Genomic DNA, 26904 nt, shown 5'->3' with positions numbered 1-26904 from the left:
TGGGAACCGTGGTGGTGACCACTGGATTTGAAATTGCTAGTGAGGCGGCAACAGCATGGTATTGCAATGCGATTGTGTAGATATTGTGGACACCAACGAATTAAGTTTGTTGATGAATGAGTCCATTGCTGCTCATGATGTAAAAGTTAGCATAACACCGGAATTATATGTTTTTTTGATGTGCGTTACAAATTGACGGTATCCATTTGGAAAAGCTGAAGAAGACAATGTACCACATGTTGTAAAAGCTGTTGCAGAATGTGGTAAGACACCAGGAGTAGAGCGGCTGGAGCTTTATTCTTAACAATTATTAGTGTCCAGTGCTGTATGAGATTTTTTTGCAAAACAATCCAAAAACTGGTAGAAAAACACTTTTCAAAACAATTATCATGAATGCGTGTATGTAAACAATCAGCTGCTGCGTATGTATAAGTAAAAATAGTATGACATTTGGCGATGTTGTCAATTAAATTGCGGAGAAATAAACGCGGAATAGCTCCAAAATAGCTGTTTTCTTCGTTCGAAATGTATTGTCAACACTCTCATTTTTCAACGCGAAAGAATGGTTAAGTGAAGTTTTTTTCGTGCCAACAAACATAGTACCCACCTAAAGATGGGTATTAAGTTCGAGTTTAAGGTGAGTATTAAGATCGAGTTTAGCCGCTAAAATCGCTAAAGTAAAAACTAAATCAGTATGAAAAATGCATGAAATTATACGTATTTGTTGCAAATTTTATTATAACTTGATAGGGAAAGGCCCAAAGCAAATTTTCACATAGTTTGTATTCCTTAAAATGGATTATTAAAGAAAAGTAATCGTGAAAAAATAACGTTTTTAGCGGCTAAAGTCGAACTTAATACCCACCTTTAGCCGCTAAAATCGTCATTTTTTCACGATTACTTTTCTTTAATAATCCATTTTAAGGAATACAAACTGTGTGAAAATTTGCTTTGGGCTACCCCATCAAGTTATAATGAAATCTTAAACAAAAATGTATAATTTTATGCCTTTTCACTGTAGTGAAAAATGACGATTTTAGCGGCTAAACTCGAACTTAATACCCACCTTAAAGTGAAAACTAAATGAGTAAAAAATGTCATAAAATTATACATATTTGTCGCAGATTTCATTATAACTTGATGGGGAATATCCCAAAGCAAATTTTCACAAAGTTTATATTCCTATAAGGTGGGTACTATGTTCGGTTTTCGAGTTGAAAATCACTTTATTTTCGCGATTACTTTTTCTAAAATACTCAAAATAATAAATGAAAAAAAATATATTCCTGTAAAGTCTTGCCGAAATCTAGAGGAACAAGAAACTGCACATCAATTTGGTTAAACTATCTGCTTTATATTGAACTGTTTTAATAAAGTAACCGCGAAAATTTCAACGCGAAAAGCGAACATAGTACTTACCTATAGATAGGAAACTGTGTTATTGGCACGCTAGAGGTGCATACTGGGTTAAAAAAAAATGATAAATGCTGAATAACTCATGGCAACACTGAAAATGAGAACTGAATTAAAATACTCATGAATATCTTGTTTGTGAGTAAGAAGAAGAAGTTAAACAGCTGAGTTTGGTTACAGCCAGGAATATGGAAGACCGCAGAAAAAGTCAAGCCAATTTACGCATTGGAAAGGTAAGAACACATTTTTCTATTTCTGCTATCCTTGTAATATGTTCGCTCTCTTTAAGAAGGAACGTATTTTAGCGAAACATTTTGGATCTGGTGACCGTAGGGACAATAAAACCTCTTCTGCAGCTCTATCACAGAGACGTAGCATTGATTATGGTAAGTTGTTTTAATTTAATCCATTTGATTTAAATGCTAGCTACATAAAAGAACAATTGTGGCGACCTTGGAAGGACCCTATGTACTGCCATTTATATGTAATAGTAATGCAATTTCAGTATATCGTACTATATTTTTTCGAAACATTCATTATTTGTTTATTCATTCATTGTAGCATACATACATATGTATATACAATTTTTTATGTGATTTACATGCTAGTATATGATTTACATGTTGCATGGCAAACATTAATTCTGTTCAGTTGTAAGATATTTTAATGTATTTCATGTGAACATTCCAGTGGGATGATATTTATAGGGAAATAAACTTTTAGATGTCATTTGCTGAATGTTTGCATAGTCCACATAGTAATGCAACACATAGTATATTAAATTTGTTTGCCTGTGTCATCCTGTCCCAGAATCAAATCTGGCACCATCGCCATGCAAACCTAACTTGCACTGTACTATATATGCATTTGATGCCTTCTCCAATTACCTGAAACTTAACAAAAAAAATGATAAGCAATCAATGCTTTGATGAAAATAGGGTATCAAATTGTATCCCAGGGAAGTTCCTCCCCTTCCCTAACATATAAGCTAAAGACTGATCCCATGTTCAATATTTTTTATTTAATATATAGGAAGCACGATAATTGAAATTGACTTAGCCAATATGTGGAATCAGAAATATGCGAAGCTTTCTTTCGTTTTGTTACATTCTTCGATGGTCTAAGATTTCGTTTTCCAAAAAAAAAAAAATAATTTAGTGTGTATATTTTGTCCAAAAATCTCTCTTCTACACATTTTACACTGAAATATTAAATATTGACTAAAGATTTTGCTTTTATACTAATGATGATAATCTAAGTGAGCCTGATACATCGGGCTACCACCTAACCTAACCTGAGAGAACATAACCGAAAAGATTCGGTTTTGAAGAAAGTTAGGTTAAGATGAAAAGAAGATTGATGTCGTCCTATCTCATGTCGGCTGACATACACCTACGTCAGTATTTGGCTTGTTGTGCACTCTAACTTCTTCTTTCCATCGTAACCTTTTATTCCCCAATTGTTTCCAGTTCCTCTTTCAAACTCTGGGTCAGGACCCGAATCACCTCTTCGACGACTCTTTCCCTAGTAAAGGCAGGTAGTGTTCCAAGGGTCTCATCATCCCCAAACCACGCCCTACATGTACCATCCTCAGCTGCTCTTATTCGGCACAGATGTACTGTCAATTCTAGGTGCCCGGTAATTATTCCCACGGTTCAATAACTATCCCATTTTTTATTTATTTTTTTTCTTTTGTGATATTTCTTATTCCCTTTGTACATTTCACATGAGTCGTTATTCCACAAATAAGTTGTCACAGTGGTTCAGTTAATGTGCTTGAGTTTATGTCAATGTTATTTGAATGCCCTAATAATTATTTGAATGCATTAAATACAGTAATCCCTTGATTTACGTCGTCTCGGTTTACGTTGTTTCGATTTACGTCGTCAATTTTTTCGTTCCATCAAACTTCGATTTACGTCGTCAATTTTTTTGCCTACTTTATCAGAAACGCCTTCCATGAGTAAAATATGTATCAACGATGATGACATCGAAACATTTTTTTCTGAAATTCTTGCCGAAATTACTGAATTACCTTTATTTTTGAAGTTTTTTATTATGTACACGCACATACATACATAACGTCGCCAAATTTCGGAATCAATCACGAGGTAAATCGAGGGATTACTGTATAGTGTTTCCGCATTTAGTTAAGCAAATAATAGTAAAAGATCATTAATCAGGTAAAAAACATGAATCTTCTAAAACGTCATCATCGCGGTATTCAAAAAAATCGGAGAAGAACAATGAATCGAATTCAATAAACAGGCGTGCAGATGAAAATTTCTATAACTCTAGGAAAAAGGATGAAAAATATGAAAGATCGAACTTCAGAAAATCATACCACGAAGAAGACTATATCGAAAGTCGTGGGAACCACAATGAATTTGATTTCAATCGAAGAAGATCTGGTGAACGGCATCATCATACTGGTGAAATCAAAAATAAATATGATTCCAGACAAGAATACTCTAGAAGAGATGGCTTGAGAATCGATACCAGAAAAAGGAAGCATGATTATGAGGTAGATGACTATCATTATAGAAATAATTCCGAACATAGATTTAGAGATGAAGAAAGGGTTGACTGCAGGAACTTCTACAAATATAATTCTGGAAGTAGAGAGCATATATCTTGCGGAGAAAATCTAAGTAATTATGAAAACCGATCTGACCTTAGCAGGTCTCCTCAATCTCATTTAAGGGATACAACAGAAATTCTAAGCCAACAATACCGATTAGTTAATAATAGATCAAATGATATCAGATCTTTTCATTCGCGATGTGGAAATGAAGAATTTCATCAATCACCTTCTTATGGAGATATTGAATATGGTAGAAATGAAACCAATCTACAGTTTAGGTCAAGTAACGTTGATTCATCCTCATTTGGTGAAATGGAATATAATAAAATAGAAGCAAGAGGTCATTTCAGCAGAAGCCGTAGCAGATCACCTGAATTTAGAAGAAGAAATCATTCAAGATATCCCGATGCTGGACATCAAGGCAGAGTACATGAATTTAATATAAGAGAACCCCGAGAAGATTTCGAACGACAAAACAATATCTCATTTGATAACGAAAGAAATCCAGAACGTTTTAGGGATGATAGGCATCTAGGTCATCGTCAGTATGGTGAAAATCAATATGAACGAAGAGAAAATAAGAGATCACCAGACTTCATGTATAGCCAATCCCAATTAAATAACAATAACATTGCTCCCTTTGCTCATGAGCAAACGGAGAAATATAGAAGAAGGAGTGAAGAAAATATCCAATTTCCAGAATTTAATCAATCAAAACTAAGAGATGATCCGTTTCGTCCATGTCGAGAAATTGAATACAGCTATGAAAGAAATAGCAGAGATTATATTCCAGAGAACAATAGATCGCAGGCTTTGAGCTTTGATCCACCACTTCATCAGGGAAATAATAGAAACGAAAACAAATCTCTAGAATTCCGTAGCATACAATCTCCTTTTAGGAACGATAATCCTCATCACCTAGGAGAAAATGAATACGGTTTTAGAGGAAATGATATACATTTTATCAGAGAAGACAGAGGTCCACAGCAAGGGATGTGTACTTTTGGGTATCCTCCAACTTCTCAGAAAGAAATCGTATATGGACGAAATAACCGATTCGTGGGGAATGATAAAAGATCACCTGAACTACGATGTCAGGAAACACTACTAAGAGATGACAGATTCATTCAAAATCGTAGTGCAGAAAACACTAACTATTATGGCACGGATGATAATAGAACACCACATGAAGTTCGATATCACCAATCTCCATTAAGGGATGATAGATTTCGATACGAAGAAAATAAATATAACAATCAAGTTAACACTATATTACCAAATACCACATTGATATCAAAAGATTATTTGTATCCGCATCGAACTAATGAAAATATTAGCGAAGGTAACGAAATAAGGAATTTTGTCACAGCTAATAATAATCCTCCTGGTCATTTGTCTCGATATAGAGAAAATGATAATCGTAATGGAGCACATATAAATAATTATGGCCATTTCGATCAAGGTAGAGGAAATAGCGAGAAATTTGTTAAACATCGATGTGAAGAAAATACAAGGCATAACGAATTGAGAATTGAAAATGGAGGTTTTATGAAAGACAGTAATAACTTTGATTTACCAACTGATCAACATAAAATGGGAATACCAAATCTCTATGAAAGGCCTTACAAGGAAGATAAGAATAAACAAAGCTTTAGTACTAAAACTAGAGGAAATGTGGAATCTAAATTTCTAAATAAACTACAAATGCGAAGCGATAACCTCAGAAGGAATCTGTCGATGTATGGAGGAAAGATTAATGTTTATAACAATTCTAGAAACAATAGTTGCAACAGTCAAAAACCAAAATCTAATAGCCCTGAATTGAGTTATAATCAACAACTAGCATATGCAAGAATTTATGGCCCTCGTGACAATAATAATTCTAAATTTGATAATGAAATTAGTCCCAACGAGCAGAAGCATGAGCCAGTATTTAATGCTTTTAAAAAAATTAATGCAGTAGTATCGCATAATACCTTCAATGGTCAAAATCTGGAAAACGAAAAGTCTGTAAACCAATATGACACTAACCACACACAAAATTCTCTAGAAACACTAAAAGATAACAAAGCTAATGAAAGTGCTGAAAAGAAAAAACGTAAAAGATACTCAGCAGGAAGAGTGCGTTTTTTTAAAAAACGTAGTCGTAAACAAAATCGTAGACAAAAGGCTTTAATCGCTAAAGGAGTTATAAAACCTCCCAAAGATAAAACCAAACACGAACCAGAATTATATTGGAAAGAATGGTGGCCAAAGTATGCCTACATTGAAAAGCTGATTACAAAAGTGGATGCAAATGATGATGAAGTACGAGAATTTCTTAAATTCACCCATGATCCCAGGCAACCAAAACCAAAGGCTAAGATTAACAAACTTTTGAATGATGGTCATACAAAATTAAAACGTAACGCCATTAAAATAAATAATCTCAACTTTAAATCACGTAATATATTTAAAACATTGATGGATAAGAAGCAACTTGAAGATCCCAATTTCATAAAACTTCTTTCTAAAAAAAAGCGACGACAAGTTTTGGAAACACTTGATCGTCTCAATCACAAAGGAAAATGGACTTTGATGTTAGAGAGTATGATTTGCAGTTGGGATCGGTATTATAGAATTTTGCAAAGTCAGAAGCAATCAATAAATGTCAGAAAAATATTCGAAAGGAAAATCTATCAATATTTAGTAAAGGAATCCTTAGATGAACTGAAGGTAGGCTTAAAATAAATTTTTCTTTCTAGATTTGAAATAATACACTTTTACGATTCTATTGCAGAGTATGTGTGCTATTGATTGGAATGGATTTAATGAATTTTATGAAGATCTTATAGTATCTGCCCAACCACCGGAAATTACAACGAACATTAATGAAGAAGATTCTAAAATGGATAATCATGAATTGGGGAATAACGATGCTGTTCACAATAATGAGTTGGCTCAATAAATTTAGCTGGTCTCAAAAAAAAAAGTACATTTTTTACTATCCTCGAGCATATCTAAATTTATATGAATAAAAAGTCTTAACAACTATGATATGTGGCCTGAGACATCAAATATGTTTGAAGTAAAATTGTTTTATTACATTTAAAATTTTATAAGGTATGCAAGATTATATTTTAAAATGATAGTTTGGCGGTATTTTGAATGGTGGAACCAAAATAATTACTTGAAATTTCGAGTAAATGGGATCAATTATGTAAATATTTAAGTTTTTTAATACAATTTCATAAAAAAAAACTGAGGTTACTCCCAGCCGAATATCTAATGGTGTATCCTATTTTTATCTCACTCGTATTCATTGAAATTTTCAAATAAATTAGTTGAACTCAAGTTTGATAAAGTTGCCACTTTCGTTAGTTTTTTATACTTCGCGATACATTTGGTACCTTTTTCAACCTGTTTAAGTTCATAAAAGTATGAGCGCCTGTCCAAATCAGTTTATCCTTCTCTCAAATCGAAAAGAGAATGTGACCGATCTTAAGTCACCATCACCAGCTGAATCGGCTCGCCTTGAGTGTTCATAGCTCCATTTAATTATGTTTTTTGATATATCGATAAGCCTTTGGTTTCAACCTGAGAAAATCAAACATTAATTCATACCAATTTAAGGTATTTTTCACAAGTTTTAGTTCTTATACTCGAGGACATGTTATTTAAGGAAGTACTAAATCATGACAATTTGTATGCCAAGCAGCCATGCTAACCACTTTATCCTGGCGCATCTTTTTCAGAAGCAAAAAAAAAACGAAAAAGACCTTCACCAAAATGAAAAAGTACCTTTTGTTTTATAAATGTACTTTTTCGTAGATTATTCAGTACAATTTCAAAAATGTTATTTGGCCGGCCCCTGAGTCGATCTAGCCATGTCCGTCTGTCTGTTAACACATTTTTGTGATCAAAGTCTAGTTCGCAATTTTAGTACAATCGACTTCAAATTTGGCATAAGTATGTGTTTTGGGTCAGAATAGAAACCTATTGATTTTGGAAGAAATCGGTTCAGTTTTAGATATAGCTCCCATATATATTTTTCACCCGATATCTGCTAATATGGCCCCAGAAGCCAGAATTTAAGTCTGATTTGATTTAAATTTTGCACAAGGAGTGTAATTGGGAGTGTTATAAAGTTTGCCTAATTTAGTTGAAATCGGGTCAGATTTAGATATAGCTCCTATATATATCTTTCGCCCGATATGCACTTATATGGCCTCGGAAGCCATGAATTGTAAATTAGTCGAATTTTAAATGTTTTAACGTTTTAGCTAGCATCTATAACGGGACTACATCTATAATAAGGAAGAACTTGCAATGAAGCGAATAAAATAATACGAAAATTAAAATTTTCTAAGCAATTAAATTTTGTCAAACTTTCAAAGAAATAGAAAATGTCAAAATTTTATTTCTGTAGAAAATTTTGCCAAAATTTTATTTCTATAGAAAATTTTGTCACAATTTTATTTCTATAGAAAATTTTGTCAAAATTTAATTTCCATTTAAAATTTTTGTCAAAATTTTGTTTCTATAGAAAATTTTGTCAAAATTTTATTTCTATAGAAAATTGTGTCAGAATTTTATTTCTATAGAAAATTGTGTCAGAATTTTATTCCTATAGATAATTTTGTCAAAATTTTATTTCTAGGGATAATTTTGTCAAAAAAAAAAAATTTTTTCTATAGAAAATTTTGTCAAAATTTTATTTCTATAGATAATTTTTTTCTATAGATAATTTTGTCAAGATATTATTTCTATAGAAAATTTTGTCAAAATTTTATTTCTATTGAAAATTTTTGTCAAAATTTTGTTTCTATAGAAAATTATTCAGAATTTTATTTCTATAGAAAATTTTTGTCAAAATTTTGTTTCTATAGAAAACTTTGTCAAAATTTTATTTCTATAGAAAACTTTGTCAAAATTTTATTTCTATAGAAAATTGAAGTAGCTGTTAGTTGGAGGGGAAAAGTTTTGCAAAATCAACCAAAACATCAAGAATTCTACCAAACAGTAAAAAATCTGCCATTTCTGGTTGAATTCTACCAACTGTGCTCACAAACCTAAATAGTTTCAAGTACCTTATGGTTGTGCTATGTTTATGGCGTTTAAAAAAATTTTGTCAAAATTTTATTTCTATAGAAAATTTTGTTAAAATTTTATTTCTATAGAAAATTTTTTCAATTTCATTTCTATAGGAAATTTTGTCAAAATTTCATTTCTATAGGAAATTTTATCAATTTCATTTCTATAGAAAATTTTGTCAATTTCATTTCTATAGGAAATTTTGTCAAAATTTTATTTCTATATAAAATTTTGTCAAATTTTCTTTCTATAAAAAATTTTGTCAAAATTTTATTTCTATAGATAATTTTGTCAAGATTTTATTTCTATAGAAAATTTTGTCAAAATTTTATTTCTATTGAAAATTTTTTCAATTTCATTTCTATAGGAAATTTTGTCAAAATTTCATTTCTATAGGAAATTTTATCAATTTCATTTCTATAGGAAATTTTGTCAATTTCATTTCTATACGAAATTTTGTCAAAATTTTATTTCTATATAAAATTTTGTCAAATTTTCTTTCTATAGAAAATTTTTTCAAAATTTTATTTCTATAGAAAATTTTGGCAGAATTTTATTTGTATAGATAATTTTGTCAAAATGTTCTTTCAGTAGAAAATTTTGTCAAAATTTTATTTCTATTGAAAATTTTTGTCGAAATTTTGTTTCTATAGAAAATTATTCAGAATTTTATATCTATAGAAAATTTTAGTCAAAATGTTGTTTCTATAGAAAACTTTGTCAAAATTTTATTTCTATAGAAAGCTTTGTCAAAATTTTATTTCTATAGAAAATTGAAGTAGCTGTTAGTTGGAGGGGAAAAGTTTTGCAAAATCTACCAAAACATCAAGAATTCTACCAAACAGTAAAAAATCTGCCATTTCTGGTTGAATTCTACCAACTGTGCTCACAAACCTAAATAGTTTCAAGTATCTTATGGTTGTGCTATGTTTATGGCGTTTAAAAAAATTTTTATTTCTATAGAAAATTATTCAGAATTTTATTTCTATAGAAAATTTTTGTCAAAATTTTGTTTCTATAGAAAACTTTGTCAAAATTTTATTTCTATAGAAAACTTTGTCAAAATTTTATTTCTATAGAAAATTGAAGTAGCTGTTAGTTGGAGGGGAAAAGTATTGCAAAATCAACCAAAACATCAAGAATTCTACCAAACAGTAAAAAATCTGCCATTTCTAGTTGAATTCTACCAACTGTGCTCACAAACCTAAATAGTTTCAAGTACCTTATGGTTGTGCTATGTTTATGGCGTTTAAAAAAATTTTGTCAAAATTTTATTTCTATAGAAAATTTTTTCAATTTCATTTCTATAGGAAATTTTGTCAAAATTTCATTTCTATAGGAAATTTTTTCAATTTCATTTCTATACGAAATTTTGTCAAAATTTTATTTCTATATAAAATTTTGTCAAATTTTCTTTCTATAGAAAATTTTTTCAAAATTTTATTTCTATAGAAAATTTTGTCAGAATTTTATTTGTATAGATAATTTTGTCAAAATGTTCTTTCAATAGAAAATTTTGTCAAAATTTTATTTCTATTGAAAATTTTTGTCGAAATTTTGTTTCTACAGAAAATTGTTCAGAATTTTATATCTATAGAAAATTTTAGTCAAAATGTTGTTTCTATAGAAAACTTTGTCAAAATTTTATTTCTATAGAAAGCTTTGTCAAAATTTTATTTCTATAGAAAATTGAAGTAGCTGTTAGTTGGAGGGGAAAAGTTTTGCAAAATCTACCAAAACATCAAGAATTCTACCAAACAGTAAAAAATCTGCCATTTCTGGTTGAATTCTACCAACTGTGCTCACAAACCTAAATAGTTTCAAGTATCTTATGGTTGTGCTATGTTTATGGCGTTTAAAAAAATTTTATTTCTATAGAAAATTTTGTTAAAATTTTATTTCTATAGAAAATTTTTTCAAAATTTTATTTCTATAGAAAATGTTGTCAGAATTTTATTTGTATAGATAATGTTGTCAAAATGTTCTTTCAATAGAAAATTTTGTCAAAAGTTTATTTCTATTGAAAATTTTTGTCGAAATTTTGTTTCTATAGAAAATTATTCAGAATTTTATATCTATAGAAAATTTTAGTCAAAATTTTGTTTCTATAGAAAACTTTGTCAAAATTTTATTTCTATAGAAAACTTTGTCAAAATTTTATTTCTATAGAAAATTGAAGTATCTGTTAGTTGGAGGGGAAAAGTTTTGCAAAATCTACCAAAACATCAAGAATTCTACCAAACAGTAAAAAATCTGCCATTTCTGGTTGAATTCTACCAACTGTGCTCACAAACCTAAATAGTTTCAAGTATCATATGGTTGTGCTATGTTTATGGCGTTTAAAAAAAATTTTGTTAAAATTTTATTTCTATAGAAATTTTTTTCAAAATTTTATTTCTATAGAAAATTTTGTCAGAATTTTATTTCTATAGATAATATGTCAAGATTTTATTTCTATAAAAAAATTTGTCAAAATTTTATTTCTATTGGAAATTTTTGTCAAGATTTTAGTTCTACTTAGTTCTAGATAATTTGGTCAAAATTTTATTTCTATAGATAATTTTGTCAATTTTTTTTTCTATAGAAAATTGAAGTACCTTTTATTTGGAGGGGAATGTTTTGCAAAATCTTGGTAGATTTTGCTAAACATTCCCCTCCAACATCAAGAATTCTACCAAACAGTAAAAAAAAAAAATCTACCATTTTTGGTAGAATTCTACCAACTGTGATCACAAACCTAAATAGTTTCAAGAACCTTAAAGAGAGACATAGTTGTGCTATGTTTATGGCGTTTAGTATACAGTTCAGATTTAGATATAGCGCCCATATATGTCAATTTTCCGATTTTCCCAATTTTGGCAATAATATCCTTATTTATTTATTGACGAATCGTACTCAAATTTCCCATTGAGAAGCATGAACCGTTCTAATTCAGATTTAGATATAACTCTCACATAAATATATTACACGATTTTCAAAAATTCTGTTATATTACCCACAGTAATTGAGCGAATCCGCCACACGACATTTTTACTTTACTCACTTGTTTTCTCTTAAAATACATTAGAAAATTTACAATGGGGTTCAGTCGGCTAAGATAGTATTTCCACTCCCCGACCAGATGTGTTTACCATAATACAAGTTAGTTTTTTTTTTGAGCAGCTGTGCTGAATAAGGGATCCGAATTTTTAGTTTTTTATATAATCATTGGTAACAAATATTAAAAATGATATTTTCAATTTACAGAGTGTTTGGATAACCCTACAAATAAATCCAAAATCCCAGCAAGTAATCTTTCAGCAGCAGCATCACTCGAAATAATCAAAGGCAAGAAGAAAAAACGAGATAAACGCTATATAGAAAGATCACGCAATGCAAAAAAACGAAGACAAAAAAGAATTGCCTTAGCTCAGACTGGGGCACTTCTGAAACCTGCTAACAATATAACCAAAAATAATCCCGAAGCCTATTGGAGGCAATGGTGGCCCCAATATGTCTATATGGAGAAGCTAATTCCAAAAATCGATCCAGACGATGTAGATGTAAAAGAATTCCTCAAATTTTCTTATGTTCCCACCGATCGTAAATTCAATGAGAGAATGAATATCCTTTTAAATGTTGGTGTTAAAAAAATTTCACGCAATTGTGATATAGATGAAATCAATTACGAACATCGTGATGTGTACAAACTGTTTTTGTACAAGAAACAACTTGAAGATCCCAATCTACACAAATATCTTAATCCTGTAGACAAGAATAAAGTTCTATCCATGCTTGGTAATTTAAAACACGTTGGAAGATGGACCCTTATGCTTCAATGTTTAGTATCCAAATGGGATTACTACAGGAGGCAATTAATCGGAGAAATCGATACACATGGCCTTGGGATGGCCACCAAGATGTTTAAAACCAAAATGTTTCATTATTTAGTAATGGAGGCCATGGAAGAGTTAAAGGTAGATTTTTTAAGAAATATTTTTCAATTTATATCTTATGTCAATTTGAATTGATAATATTTGTCTATTGCAGCGTTTGTGTGCAAATGATTGGAATGGATTTAATGAATTTTATGAACATCTTTTGCAAGTGGCAAATATTCCCGAAACTATCCCATACGATTTTAATGGTAGTGCAGTGCACATCACTATGGATCAGAATATGGTCTCCGATAACAAAGGTATGTACTTTGTGTGGTATCCAAGAAATGGTGATGAGTATAAAAAACCGGTTTTTCGATTGTTTGTTCTAATATAAAAAAGGAAGTTTTGACTTTTCGCTTATTGAAAGCATTACATAAAAATTCGATTTTTTTCTTGGTGAAACTAGATTAGTTATTATTACAAACATCAAAGTCGATTCTCAAAAAACCCACAAGTTGATTAGTCAATGGGCATGAGTAAAATAATCTGCAAAATAACGCTCACGATAAAATTCACGTCGACGATCAAATATCATTTACATACCGATGATTGTGTTATGGTGTCCTTATATTTGTCAAAGGCTTTTGACTGTCTGGATCATTCAATATTAATAAAGATGCTGCATACGAAATATGGTTTTGCGTCACTTGCATGTAAAATGGTTTTCTCATACTTAGTGAAGAGGTCTCAGTTTGTACGTATGTGTGACCGTGATTCATATGTGGCTAGCCTGTCTTGTGGTGTGCCCCAGGGCTCGGTGTTGGGGCCACAGTTTTTCATGTTTGTTGATGAATGTGTAGATTGCCTACATTTGGACGTGGTCAGACCCTACTGATATGCAGACGACGTACAGCTTATAATTATTGGCTTCCACTTGTTCTTGAGTCAGTTATTAATGATAATTTGCGGTTTCTTTCGGGATGTTTGACGGATAATTGCTTTGTTGCCGTACCGGAACATATGTCTGGAACTAATATCATAGACCACGGAAGATATAGACATCTCAAGTGAATTCACAGCGCTGTAGTTTGTCTGAACACCATAGACGGCTATTTTACGTCTGCAATTGAGTGTATTGAAAGTACTAAGTGCCTAGGGGTGATAATTGATGCTTGTTTGAATTTTGGTCACCATATTGATTATGTTTCTTCTTGGGTCATGCTGGGGCTACGGAAATTGTACTGTTGTGGGCTGAATTTGCCTCTTCCGGTGAGACTTATGATGGGCTTTGTATTGGTATCATGCACCCAACATTATAATAGTACGTTTTGTATACGGACTTCGTAGGTTTGATCATGCCAATGAATATGTTAGAGAATTCCTTTGATGTAATTTTGAATCAGTATGTTTCATTGCGGAAATTGATTGAGGCTATACAGAGATCGTTAGCTGCAGATTTGCTGCTGGGGGAGAAAATTTTATATGGAGCACTATTTCAGCAGGATTGTAAGGGAGAGAGGCAGTACCAACTCCTTACAAAACAACCGAATCAGCGCTCATTTATGTGGGCGATGTCCCGATTTAGAGCAGCTTCTACATAGCGCTGATATAATTGCTCATTTTAATAGAAATATTGCTCAGAAGTGATATAAAATCTTGTGTATAGCATTGTTGGCGTAAAGGAAAACAGCACTACCTTTTATGCATATATACTGCATGAATTGGTTGCAATAACGTAAACGAAAGGTTCATAAACTAGTTTGGTTACTCGTTTACGTTAGTGCCACCGATTCATGCAGTGTGTGTGCACTCCCTACTTTATTGTATACCAAACAGCGCAACTAAACTCTTACTGCTGAAGTATTTTTTGCTGGGCCCATTCTGTAAGGAACCCACAGATTAAAATATCTCATATTTCCTGTTCTACATTTGATATTGTGTCCGTTGCTAGAATTTGGAATCCTCTCCCGATAACAAACAGGTGCTTCAACTTTACTGTTTACCAATTTAAGCAATGTATGAATGATTTATAAAAGAATGCCAATGGTGGTTATCCTTATTCGCCGGAATAAGTATTTGTGGACAATGTATGAATCTTTGCTTATTTGACGTTGTATGAACCTTTAGCCATTTTTTTTGCTTATTTGATTTTTGCATTTATATATTCTATACTTTTTCTAAAAATTCATGGATATTTTTATTTGATTAAATGGTAAATTTATTTTGGATTTTATATATAATTAAATATTTATAGTGGCAATGCACTATTATTGGCCTTACCGGTCTATTGTATTGTCTTAAATAAATACAGTTTCTTCATCCATTCCTCATGGGGGCAAATGGTAATCGTCGATAACAACCTCTCGCTTAATTTTCGCTAGCCAAGATGATAATATGTTTGTTACTAGTAGCGGAACTTTCATATACGTTGGTATTTTTGTGGTAAAAATTTTACGAGGTGTTGTTATCGATTGTTTGTCATGAATTTTTCAAACAGAAGTTTAATATTTCTAATGAACATTTTGAAAAATCTACCAAAACTCTTAGAATTCGGTTGACGGTCGATTGGACTTCGAAATGAAAGAATTGATCCATGTTTTATCCAGTGTCACTTATCAAAGCAAAACTTGGGGTACCCATAGAAATGCATTGACATTTTTGCTTCCGAAAATTTCGTAAGGAATTGTTTCCGGTTGTTTACATTTTGTTCTCATAAGAAATGTATGGCAAAACTGTATTATTGACATGCAACAGGGATTTCTCGCAAGAGTTGCATAGCGGGCTTTAAAAGTGACTTTGTTCAGAACTACACCCAAAGAAATTTGTTAGTAGGGACAACAGAAAAGTCTGCTAAAACAGCAGAAAGTCTTCTGAAAAAGGGACAGCAGTCACTGTTTGCTGAAATAGCAAACATTTTCTGCTATTTTTGAAGCTCGATTACACTAAAACATGTTTTATTTTGTCTAAAACAAACAAAAATGTTAACTTAGGAGCTATCCTAACACAATTAAAACAATATTTTATGAATATCTATAGTATTTGAACAAACATCTGAATATTTATCGAATTGAGGCATAACAGCAAACAAAATGTTTGCTGATCGTATTTAGGAGCTTGTAAGTATATTACAGTGCAAAAATATACCAAAAACTACTTTTGGTTTTTAAATATGCTTTGGGGAAAAATGTATAACCTAAAAATTTTATAGATTGTTGTTCATTTGGCCCTGAAGTACAAAAATATAACAGCAGACATCGACTGCTGTTTTTAGCAGACTTTTTTCTATGAGTGTACCAGAATTGTTTCACAAAAAGCGCTGGATTTCCCCTAAAAAGCTAAAAATTCAGACAAACGCAGAAAAATTATATTTGCACCTAAAATCACTTTGGGAATCATTGTTTATATTTGCACTGAGGGTTAGATAAAAAATCGAAAATAAAAAAGTATTGACCTAACTGCTAAAAAGGTCATGAATGAAAAGACTTAAAAAACCCAGAGCTAACGAAAAAATAGCGTAAATTGGCAAAGCTGATTCAGTGCATCCTCATACCCAAATATTCGCCCAGTTCATATCTTAGTATTGCGGAATTTTTCATTCACGTTCATCTTCTAAACTTATACCAAAAGAAAAATGGTGTGCAAAAATAACAAAAAATCTGCTGAAACCAAATGTTTGCTGATCTCATTTAGGAGCTTTTAAGGATATTATACTGAAGGAATATACAAAAAATATATCTTAAATATAAACCTAAAATTAAAAAACAATTAAATTTCAATTAAAATATTATAATAAAACAAGTAAGGAAAGTCAAAAGTCGGGCGAGGCCGATTTCGATACCATATCACATCCGTCAAATGTGTTGGGGGGCTATATATAAAGGTCTGTCCCAAATACATACATTTAAATATCACTCGATCTGGACAGAATTTGATAGACTTCTACAAAATCTATAGACTCAAAATTTAAGTCGGCTAATGCACTAGGGTGGAACACAATGTTAGTAAAAAAATATGGGAAACGTTTAAATCTGAAGCAATTTTAAGGAAACTTCGCAAAAGTTTATTTATGATTTATCGCTCGATATACATGTATTAGAAGTTTAGAAAATTAGAGTCATTTTTACAACTTGTCGACTAAGCAGTGGCGATTTTACAAGGAAAATGTTGGTATTTTGACCATTTTTCGAAATCAGCAAAACATATATATGGGAGCTATATCTAAATCGGAACCGATTTAAACCAAATTTGGCACGCATAGCTACATTGCTAATTCTACTCCCTGTGCAAAATTTCAACTAAATCGGTGCAAAAAATTGGCCACTGTGGTCATATGAGTGTAAATCGGGCGAAATCTATATATGGGAGCTATATCTAAATCTGAACCGATTTCAATAAAATTTGGCACACTTGACTACACCACTAATTGTACTCCTAGTGCAAAAATTCAACCAAATTGGGGTAAAACTCTGGGACCGTATTAGTCCATATCGGGCGAAAGATATATGGGAGCTATATCTAAATCTGAACCGATTTCAATAAAATTTGGCACACTTGACTATAGTACTAATTGTTCTTCTTGTACAAAATTTTAAGCAAATTAGGTTAAAACTCTGGCTTCTGGGGCCATATAAGTCCATATCGGGCGAAATATATATATCGGAACTATATCTAAATCTGAACCGATTTCTTCCAAAATCAATAGGGTTCTATTCTGAGCCAAAACACATACTTGTGCCAAATTTGAAGTCGATTGGACTAAAACTGCGACCTCGACTTTGATTACAAAAATGTGTTCACGGACAGACGGACATGGCTATATCGACTCAGGAGCCCACCCTGAGCATTTTTGCCAAAGACACCATGTGTCTATCTCGTCTCCTCCTGTGTGTTGCAAACATATGCACTAACTTATAATACCCTGTTCCACAGTGTGGCCAGGATATAAAAATATCCATTTATAAATATAATTGAAAATTTCGATCGAAAATAATTAGTTTTATACTATTCACTGATTCATTATATTTTGACTCAAATCTAAAGAAAAATTTAATTATAATTATAAGCGGAAAATTCATAAAAACGATATATTTTTGCAAAATTACATGAAAATCATTTTATCTGAACGAAAACCAATTAAAAATAAATAAACAATAACACAATAAAATTGATTGCCTCAATTATAAGTTAATTGAGTTTTTCGACCAAAATTAATTTAATTTTCAAAAAATTGATTGAAATTAATTCTGTGATTGATACTAACATTTTCCTGATTGAAGAAGTTTAAAAAATTAATTGGATCAATTAATTTTGTGATTGAATCAGATGTTTTTCAGTGTACTACTAAATCTTGTAACTATTTATTTTTCTTGTGTAATTACAGCTAAAACAAATAATCATGGAGAACCTCTTACCAATGTCAGTGACTGGTCACAAATTAGCAGCAAAAATCAGCTACAGAAAACTACCTACCAATCTAACCAAAATAATAATTCGAATCATCCATTTGCAGACATACCATCAAAGAGTGATAAACTAACCTATCGGGGTGATATTAATATTCCATATAAAAGTGATTATATATCTCAGATAAATAGAGGCGACCAGGATGCAAACAATTACAACATGGTTCATGATCAATCCGCACAAAGTTTCTATGATTCTAATAGTAAAAACTGTAACAATAACTATCCAGAATCAGGCGAATATCAAAGAATTCAGGGCTATGAAAGTGCATCAAAAATGTCCGACGTACCAAAGTTCCATAGAATATCTGAATATAGTAATGAAATAAATGGAAGCAAAAATAAAATTCTAGCCAAAGATGGTAATAATACTTGGGACTATGGTAGAATCAACAATGCTGGCAATTCCAACAAAAATCAATACGATAGATCATCGTACAGTAACCTAACCAACAATGTCCATGGTGTCAATAGTGTTGGTAATATTAATTCAGATATCGAAGCAAATAATTCATGGAATGTAAAAGATTACCAACAAAATGAGCCCAATAAATTTCATAGTAAACCTCCTCCAAAATCAGAAATGAGAAATATAATGACCGTACAATCAGATCCTAGACAAAACCGTGTCGATAGGTCATCGGTTTACAATGAAAAAATATATGAGAAAAATATTAACAATCTTTCCATAGAAAACAAAACTGCATGGAAGATTGGAATGGATATTAGTGATAGTACAAAAAATAGACACGATTTTGATGATGCTTACAGTAAACACACAGCAAAGCAGAATGATCAAAAGGAAACACATATGTCAGCATTTGAAACTATATCTGGTAATATTTCGAATTTCAAAAGATTTCAGAGGCCACCAGTCAATACTAAGGAAAGCTATTATAGAGGCAATTGCATAGATAATCATGATAATAATAACTCTTGGAGTTATGGTAAACAAGTCGATAACACCACCCCTATAACCAAAAATCGTCAAAACAATGAAGCAGACACGTATAACTCAGAGCCTAGCGAATTTGGTGAAAGAACTAGAAATACGGTAGACTTCGAGAGATTTAATGGAACATTGAATAATAAAGACAAATGTGGTAATAGCCATAGTTGGCAAAGTGAGGGCCCAACTGATGTTACAAATAATAGACATGATTTGAATAATGCTTACATTAAATACCCACCACCGCAAAAGGGCACAAATATGTCAGAATTTGAAACCAAATTGGGAAATATTTCGAATCTCGAAAGATTTGAGAGGCCATCAGTAAATAATCAGGATAGCTATTATAAAGGCAATAGCAAAGACAATCATGATAACAATAAATCTTGGACTTATGGTAAACATGTCGATAACCCCACCTATACCACCAAAAATTATCATTACAACGATGCAGGCATTTGTAACCCAAAGGATAGAGAAGAATTTAGTGAAACAACAAGAAACACGGCAGACGGCAATAGATTTAATAGGACATGGAATAATAAAGACAACTATGGTAATAGCCATAATTGGCAAAGTGAGGGTGCAACTGATGTTGCAAATAATAGACACGATTTTGATAATGCTTATATTAAATACCCACCACCGCAAAATAATCAAAAGGACACAAATATGTCAGCATTTGAATCTAAATCCGGAAATATTTCGAATCTCGAAAGATCAGAGAGGCCATCAATAAATAATAAGGATAGCTATTATAAAGGCAATAGCATAGATAATCATGATATCAATAACTCTTGGACTTATGGTAAACAGGTCGATAATAACACCTCTATCACCAAAAATCGGCATTACAACGAAGTAGACATTTATAACCCAGAGGATAGTGAAAGAACAAGAAATACGGTAGACTTCAATAGATTTTATACAACACCAAATAATAGAGACAAGTATTGTAACCATCAAAATGATGGTCCAACTAACTCTTGGAGAGAGAAGATTGACAACTGCAAAAGGTTTTCTGTGGCTCCGTATAATAAAGACAGCTATAGGAATGATGGTCCGTATAACTCTTGCGGAGAGGAATGGGACAATGACCATAGATTTAATCGAGCATCTGATATTAAAGACAATTTTGGTAAAAATCGTAGCGTAAGAAATCATGATCTGTCTAAAGATTGGGAAGAGAAATGTGGCAATGGCAATAAATATGCTGGAATCTCGGATAATAAAAATAGCTTCGATAACAGTCCTAGTTTGCGAAATTATAACCCAAATAAATCTTGGATAGAAGAGTTTAACAATGCCAATAGATTTTGTGAGAGTCTGGATAATAAAGGTAACTATGGAGGAAGCTTAAGTAATGATGTTGAAATTAACTCTTGGAGAGAGGAATATAGTAACCACAGTGATAAGAGATATCGCGGTAAGAGTGCAAATTCTACCAATGAAAAATTCAATAATGAGAAATCTTCACAAAAACGACCCAGAGAAACAGTCTCCGATAATCCTATGGTTGACCAGAATGATCAAATGTACAAAAGAAGGCATGCTAGTATTGCAAATGAATATAATACCATACACACATACTCAGACATTAATCCAACTGGCCAAAATGACGCATGCACTAAAGACGATTGGAATTCGCAATCTTATTTATCAGACAACGATGATGATGATGTGTGCGATTATAATAACTATGCTGATGCCAGTAATGATTTGTCGTTGTCTAACGAACGTGGAAATATTCCAAAACCTAAAGCAAATCCAAATGATCTCAAATATAATCCGCTAAACTGGAATAGAATTGTAATAGAAAGGCGGGATATAGACAATCGACCTTTGAGTAATAAATTACTAGAAAGACTTAATTCCAAAAATTCTTCCATATTGCTGGTCTACCAAAAGGGACCAATAAAACCTAATCCCCGTAATTATTGGAAAAAATGGTGGACAAAATATGTATATATTGAAAACTCCATAGATAAAATCAATGAAAATGATCCTGACATTCAAGATCATATCTATGTAAAGACAAGAAAGCTAACGAAAACTATTCTACAACTTGGAGGGCGAATGAGAAAAATGATGACCACAGTTACAGAGGAGAATTTTGAACATAAAAGTTTTTATGAATTTTTCAAATTTCGTATATTATTGAGAAGTATTTATTTAAATTGTCACCATAGTTTGCGTACAAAAGAACTACAAAATCTTGTAAAAGTTCTTCATATGACCAATAATCGTATACCATTAGCATTAATGTTGCAAAGTGTTATCGATAAATGGCATAGGTGTATGGAAATCATAAAAGACTTTGAGTCGGCAAAAATCTCGTTAACGGAATTGGTTGCAGATGCATATACCCTTAAGATGGATAAATTGTTTAATTACATAACATATGCATGTATAAAGGAGCTGCAGGTAAGTTTTTAGTGATTATGTATTTTTTTTATATACGTCTCGGTCAATTTTTGATAGGAAAATAGTTAGGAATGCTTTGGAGGTGGTATACGTCGATAACGCGGTGTTGTATTTTAGGTTAGGTTAGGCGTAGTTGCAGCCTGTTATTTCTGTCAGGTTAGGTTAGGTTATGAAGGATGACACGAATCCGAACTAGCGGATTTTTGTCCACTTAGACCATAGTTGGTCCATTGCGGTTCCTCAAACTTCTTTCCATCTTCCTCTTCGTGTCTGTCTCGATCCGACCGGAATGAGTCCATTCTATGATAATGTGTCCTTCGCATGCGCCTAGGTCCTCTACCCCGATGCCTTGATGACCGACTTGCTGCATTCTCGCAAGTCGGCCATAGTCTGAAAGTAATAAGAGCCCAGTATTTTGTTTCTTCTGAAAGATAGTGCTGGACACTGGCACAGGAAGTGAAATGAATCTTCCGTAGCCTCGGGGTCCAGACACCACCTACACATATCATCATTCGCTAGACCGATCCTTACCGTGTGTTTTCCCAGAGTGTTGTGTCCTGTTATTATGCCTGTTATCGCCCTCACATCCTCTCTTTGCAATGACATCAGGATTTCAGAGTTCCTACTATTATACTCGTCCCATATCAGTTTCGTTTGTTCACAGCCTATAGAAGAAGCCCATCATCTCTTCCATAAATCTTCATATTTGCTATTGATCCTGTAAATAAACAGAGAAAGCGGAGGAAAAACGTCCGAAATGACGTTATCCATGCCACCTGCGCCTTCCTTAGCCAGTATATATGCCTCTTCATTCCCAGTTATGCCATAATGTCCAGGTACTAGAGGTGTGCAAGTGAGTAATATTTTGCTCACGCTCACGCACACTCACGACGGAAAAATCTTATTCACGCACACTCACGCACGATATTTTTTGGTAGGACTCACGCTCACGCACGCTCACGACAAGAAAATTTGTACTCACACACACTCACGCACGAAAATCTTTTAAATGCCGTGACTCACGAAAAATTTTATGAGTAATTTACCTACAGAACCTGACTGAAAACATGAGTATGATTAAAATCGAGAGCGTTATAAAACTTTTAACACTTAGGATATCACAAAAATTATAAATGAATTCAACTCCTAAGCATTTTATGTTCGTAAGCGCGATTATTTTCGTGAGCGTGTTTTTCCGTAACTCGTTACTGACGCACGCTCACGAAGATATTATTTTCGTAAATCACGCTCACACACGACATTTGGTTGGTTAATCACGCTCACGCACGACTCACGAAAATGTTCGTGAGTCACGACAATTTCGTGTCACTTGCACATCTCTACTCTCTACGACAGCGGCTGACTACCTTCGACCTTATGTTCGTATTGCCCAGGGCCTTTATAGCTGCCTGACTATCGATGAAAATGCTGATATCGCAACTAAATAACGGCCTCATCGATAGAAGTTCCGCAGCTATTGCAATAGCAAATATCTCAGCCTGAAAAATGCTGCATTTATCGTCCAACTTAAAGGACTCCTTAAGTTCCAACTCCTTGCAGTAAATTCCGCTGCCTGTATCCTCGGGCATTTTCGAGCCGTCCGTATAGATATTGAGATTTCCAAAGTGTATCCTATTCTCGTCCCAGTCCTCTATCCAGGTTATTCTCATACAAGAATCCAGGTTATTCTCATACATATACCGTGTCGCCATATAGTCAGTTTTCATATGTCGTCCGGCATAGACTATCAGTTCAGTGTGTCTGCAGCCCGAGCTCTCCAATGAGTCCAGGCCCCTCAGTCTGATCAGTATGACCTCCGCGGTCCTTCTAATATGCAGGTCCAGGGGACATATCCCCATCAATAACCAGTGGTGCAGTGGCCGTTGTCCTCATCGCCCCAGTCATGTAGATGAGGTCTTCTCTCTTGTGTATGAGGCTGTCCTATATCGATGTTTAGCTCAATGCAAGGTGTTGTAATTCACTTCTGGTACGACAATTCTGCTACCCAAAAGAAATATTCGGTAAGAAGATGTTATCGTACCTACGTACCTCCGCGCTAGTCCTAAGAAATTCATTTCTATATCTGATAACGAAAATTGTTATTATTGACCGTTTAAAAATTGCGTTACCGATACACAAACGAAATTTCCGTTGAAGGTGTATACAGCTTATGCGCCGTCCAGACTATAAGTTTATCCGGACGACAGTGCTTGTGTCGAACATATCCCATATATTGACCCCATTATAAGTTAAGTCCGAAGGAATAATCGATACGGTTGCATGTTTATGGGAGCGATAACACATTTACCGATAATTTAGTCATCGCCGACATTTCTAATACTACTCATAAGAAATGCATTGCTATATTTGCAGACAAAAATTCGTGAACATTTTGTTATCGACAGTTTACGTTTTGCAACCGTATGAAATACACGATAAAAATCCGTACTGGAATTTCCGCAAGAGTGTAAAAATTAAACAATCGATAAAAAAAATCCCGTTATGCGCTTTACAGACTATCAGTTATTCCGGACGACAGTGCTCGTGTCGAACATATCCCATATATTGTGCACATTATAAGTTAAGTCCGAAGGCATAATCGATACTGCTGCATGTTTATGGGATCGATAACACATTTACCGATTATTTAGTCATCGCCGACAAGTCGTATCGATCCGACACACTGTAAGATTCTTTACAAACACCGACATTCTGTCCGGATTAACTGATAGTCTGTAAAGCGCATAAGAGAGTATTTTCGTCCCTCTGCCGCTATCAATAAAAAATTGATCGATTGCTTAAAATTTTGTCTCATAAAGTCCGGAGTGCACCGCTATCGAAATACCTGCTACTAATAAGAAATGCATTCGGTGAAGTGTTGTCATCGATTGCTTACGTTTTTTCCCCTAAAGGCAGGTATGCACATCTAGCGGACATTTTTAATAACCAATAAGAAATGCATTGTTACATATTTTGCTAATGAAAATTCCGTGAGGCGTTATTATCAAATGTTTACATTTTACTACCATAATAAATACACTGCAAAACTGTGTTAATGACACGCAAACAAAATTTCCGCTATAGGTGCATACCGGGCTTAAGAAATAGTTGCATAAACTTTTATTCCGGGGAATTATTTTTTTCTTGCTATAAATACTCTATTGATTGGAAACTATTTTTTTCTATTTCAGGAAATATCACAAGACGATTGGCCTGGTTTTTATGAATTTTACTATGCCATACAATGATGGATGTAATGAAGTTTTACATATTTGTTCCAGCAAATTCAAAATGTATATTAACTATTATTTTCAAAATGTACAAATTCCATTTTTAGAAATAAACGTTTATACAACAGTGGCAGGTCCAGAATTTGTCTTGATTTTTTTTAACGGTTGTTATAAAACAGAAGTCGAAAATTGTTCTTTGTATGGTTAATTATTTTTGTAGGAATACAACTCACCTCATCTTATGAGGTACATCACCATGTAATTGTAATCTTTGTTGACAAGCATTAATTTTTTATGACTAGCAAATATTCTAGAGATGTGTGTGCGGCAAAAAGAACATTGAAGTGTGCTTTATATATATTTTAAAATGAATCTAAATTAATTTATTTAATCAATGTCAAAACTCCTAGAAATTCATGCAACACTAGCGAAAATGTCTATTGGATCACAATAAGGAAGTTTTGCCGTGTGGGAAAAAATATATAGTCGATAACATCGTCTAACACGAAATTTTCAATGACAAAATGTTGCTTCCCAATAAAGAAGTGTTGCTGTGTGGGAGAAAATACAAAGTCGATAACATCGTCTTCACGAAATTTTCACCGGTCAACAGTAGGAAGACAATTGTTTTCGAATTAAAAATCACTTTCTCTTCGCGCTTACTTTTTTAAATACTTTAAAATATAAATGAAAACAAATACCTTGACAAAATCTAAATTAAAACACCGTACCACATGGAACGGCAAAGGATTTTATACCAATAAGCTTATCATCCTTCTTGCTAAAGACGATGGAGAGGATACTGGATGATCATATAAGGAACCAGCTAGGCATGCAACTATTAATCTGTCAGCATGCGTACATTAAGGGTAGATCTGTAGAATCTGCCCTGCACTCAGTGGTGCATCACATAGAAAGATCCATGACATATGGCGAATATACTTTGGCGGCGTTTCTGGACATTGAAGGTGCTTTTAATTATACGAAAATTGATAAAGTAGTACAGCCATTAGAGAAGAATGGTGTCGAGAAATTCGTTATAAAGTGGATCGAGGTGATGCTGCTAAGCAGGGACATGGTGGTCAAGCTAGCGAACTCCACAAGGAGGGCTAGGACCTCTAGAGGACTGCCACAGGGAGGGGTAATATAACCTTTGCTATGGCTACTGGTGGTGAACGAGGTATTGACTGGGCTGACCAGTAGGGGCATCAACGTAGTGGCATACGCGGATGATATTGTGATAATGGTATCGGGGTAATTCCTGGACTCTATTTCGGATGTGCTGAGCGGGACTTTGCAGTATCTTTCGGAGTGGATACTAGGATGCGGATTAGGGGTGAACCCTGGAAAGACGGAGCTGGTGCTGTTCACCAGGAGGAGAAAGGTTATCGGTTACAAGTCGCCTGAATTCCAGGGCACGAAGCTGACCCTCTCGAAATCAGCAAGGTACCTGGGAGTTCTTTAGGATTCCAAACTATACTGGATGGAAAATACTGCGGATCGCATAAAGAGGGCCTATGCGGCATTATACTCATGCCAGAAATTGGTCGGGCAGAGATGGGGAATGAGGCCTTCTCGTTTTGGCTGGCTTTATACCGCGGTTGTAAGACCTGTGGCCACATATGGTTGTCATGTTTGGTGAACAATCGTGAACCACCAGAATCATATGTTGAGAATAAATAGGACTGCACTTATTTACATGACAGGCGCTATGAGGACCACAGCCACTTTGGAGGTACTGATGGGAGTTATCCCACTTGATTTACACGTAAGGATGACGGCGGAACTGACACTTTTGAGACTTAAGAGCTTGAACACGCTGGAGAGGACAGCCTGCAGGCATACTGAGATTCTGGCCGGGCAGTATAGAGAGACGGATCATATGGTCACGGAACATGTTTATCATAAC

General features: G+C 33.3%; 2 protein-coding genes across 3 annotated transcripts in view; one reads left to right on the top strand and one right to left on the bottom strand.

Moving 5' to 3' along the window:
• The first annotated feature begins 1568 nt into the window (after positions 1-1568).
• Positions 1569-25137, top strand: LOC142226382 (uncharacterized). Of its 2 annotated transcripts, none has more exons than XM_075296367.1 (6): positions 1569-1646; positions 1706-1799; positions 12317-13026; positions 13100-13247; positions 18311-21765; positions 24957-25137. In XM_075296367.1, exons 1-6 carry the CDS (start codon positions 1602-1604, stop codon positions 25011-25013), a joined length of 4509 nt encoding a protein of 1502 aa, XP_075152482.1. In that variant the 5' UTR covers positions 1569-1601; the 3' UTR covers positions 25014-25137. The 2 variants fall into 2 exon arrangements, with proteins under 2 accessions (XP_075152482.1, XP_075152481.1); XM_075296366.1 differs by having other exon boundaries at positions 1703-1799.
• LOC142226383 (uncharacterized) overlaps positions 1921-26904 on the bottom strand; it is a 34253-nt gene continuing 9269 nt past the window's right edge. Inside the window, exon 2 of the mRNA XM_075296368.1 lies at positions 1921-2306. Coding sequence (XP_075152483.1) covers positions 2226-2306 — 81 coding nt within the window. The 3' untranslated portion in view covers positions 1921-2225. The remainder of the gene's footprint in view (positions 2307-26904) is intronic.

This window comes from Haematobia irritans, chromosome 2, assembly GCF_050003625.1.
Source record: "Haematobia irritans isolate KBUSLIRL chromosome 2, ASM5000362v1, whole genome shotgun sequence".
In the NCBI taxonomy this organism is placed as follows: domain Eukaryota; kingdom Metazoa; phylum Arthropoda; class Insecta; order Diptera; family Muscidae; genus Haematobia; species Haematobia irritans.
The sequence above is the reverse complement of the archived record's forward strand: the minus strand, read 5'-3'. Positions and strand labels throughout refer to the sequence as shown.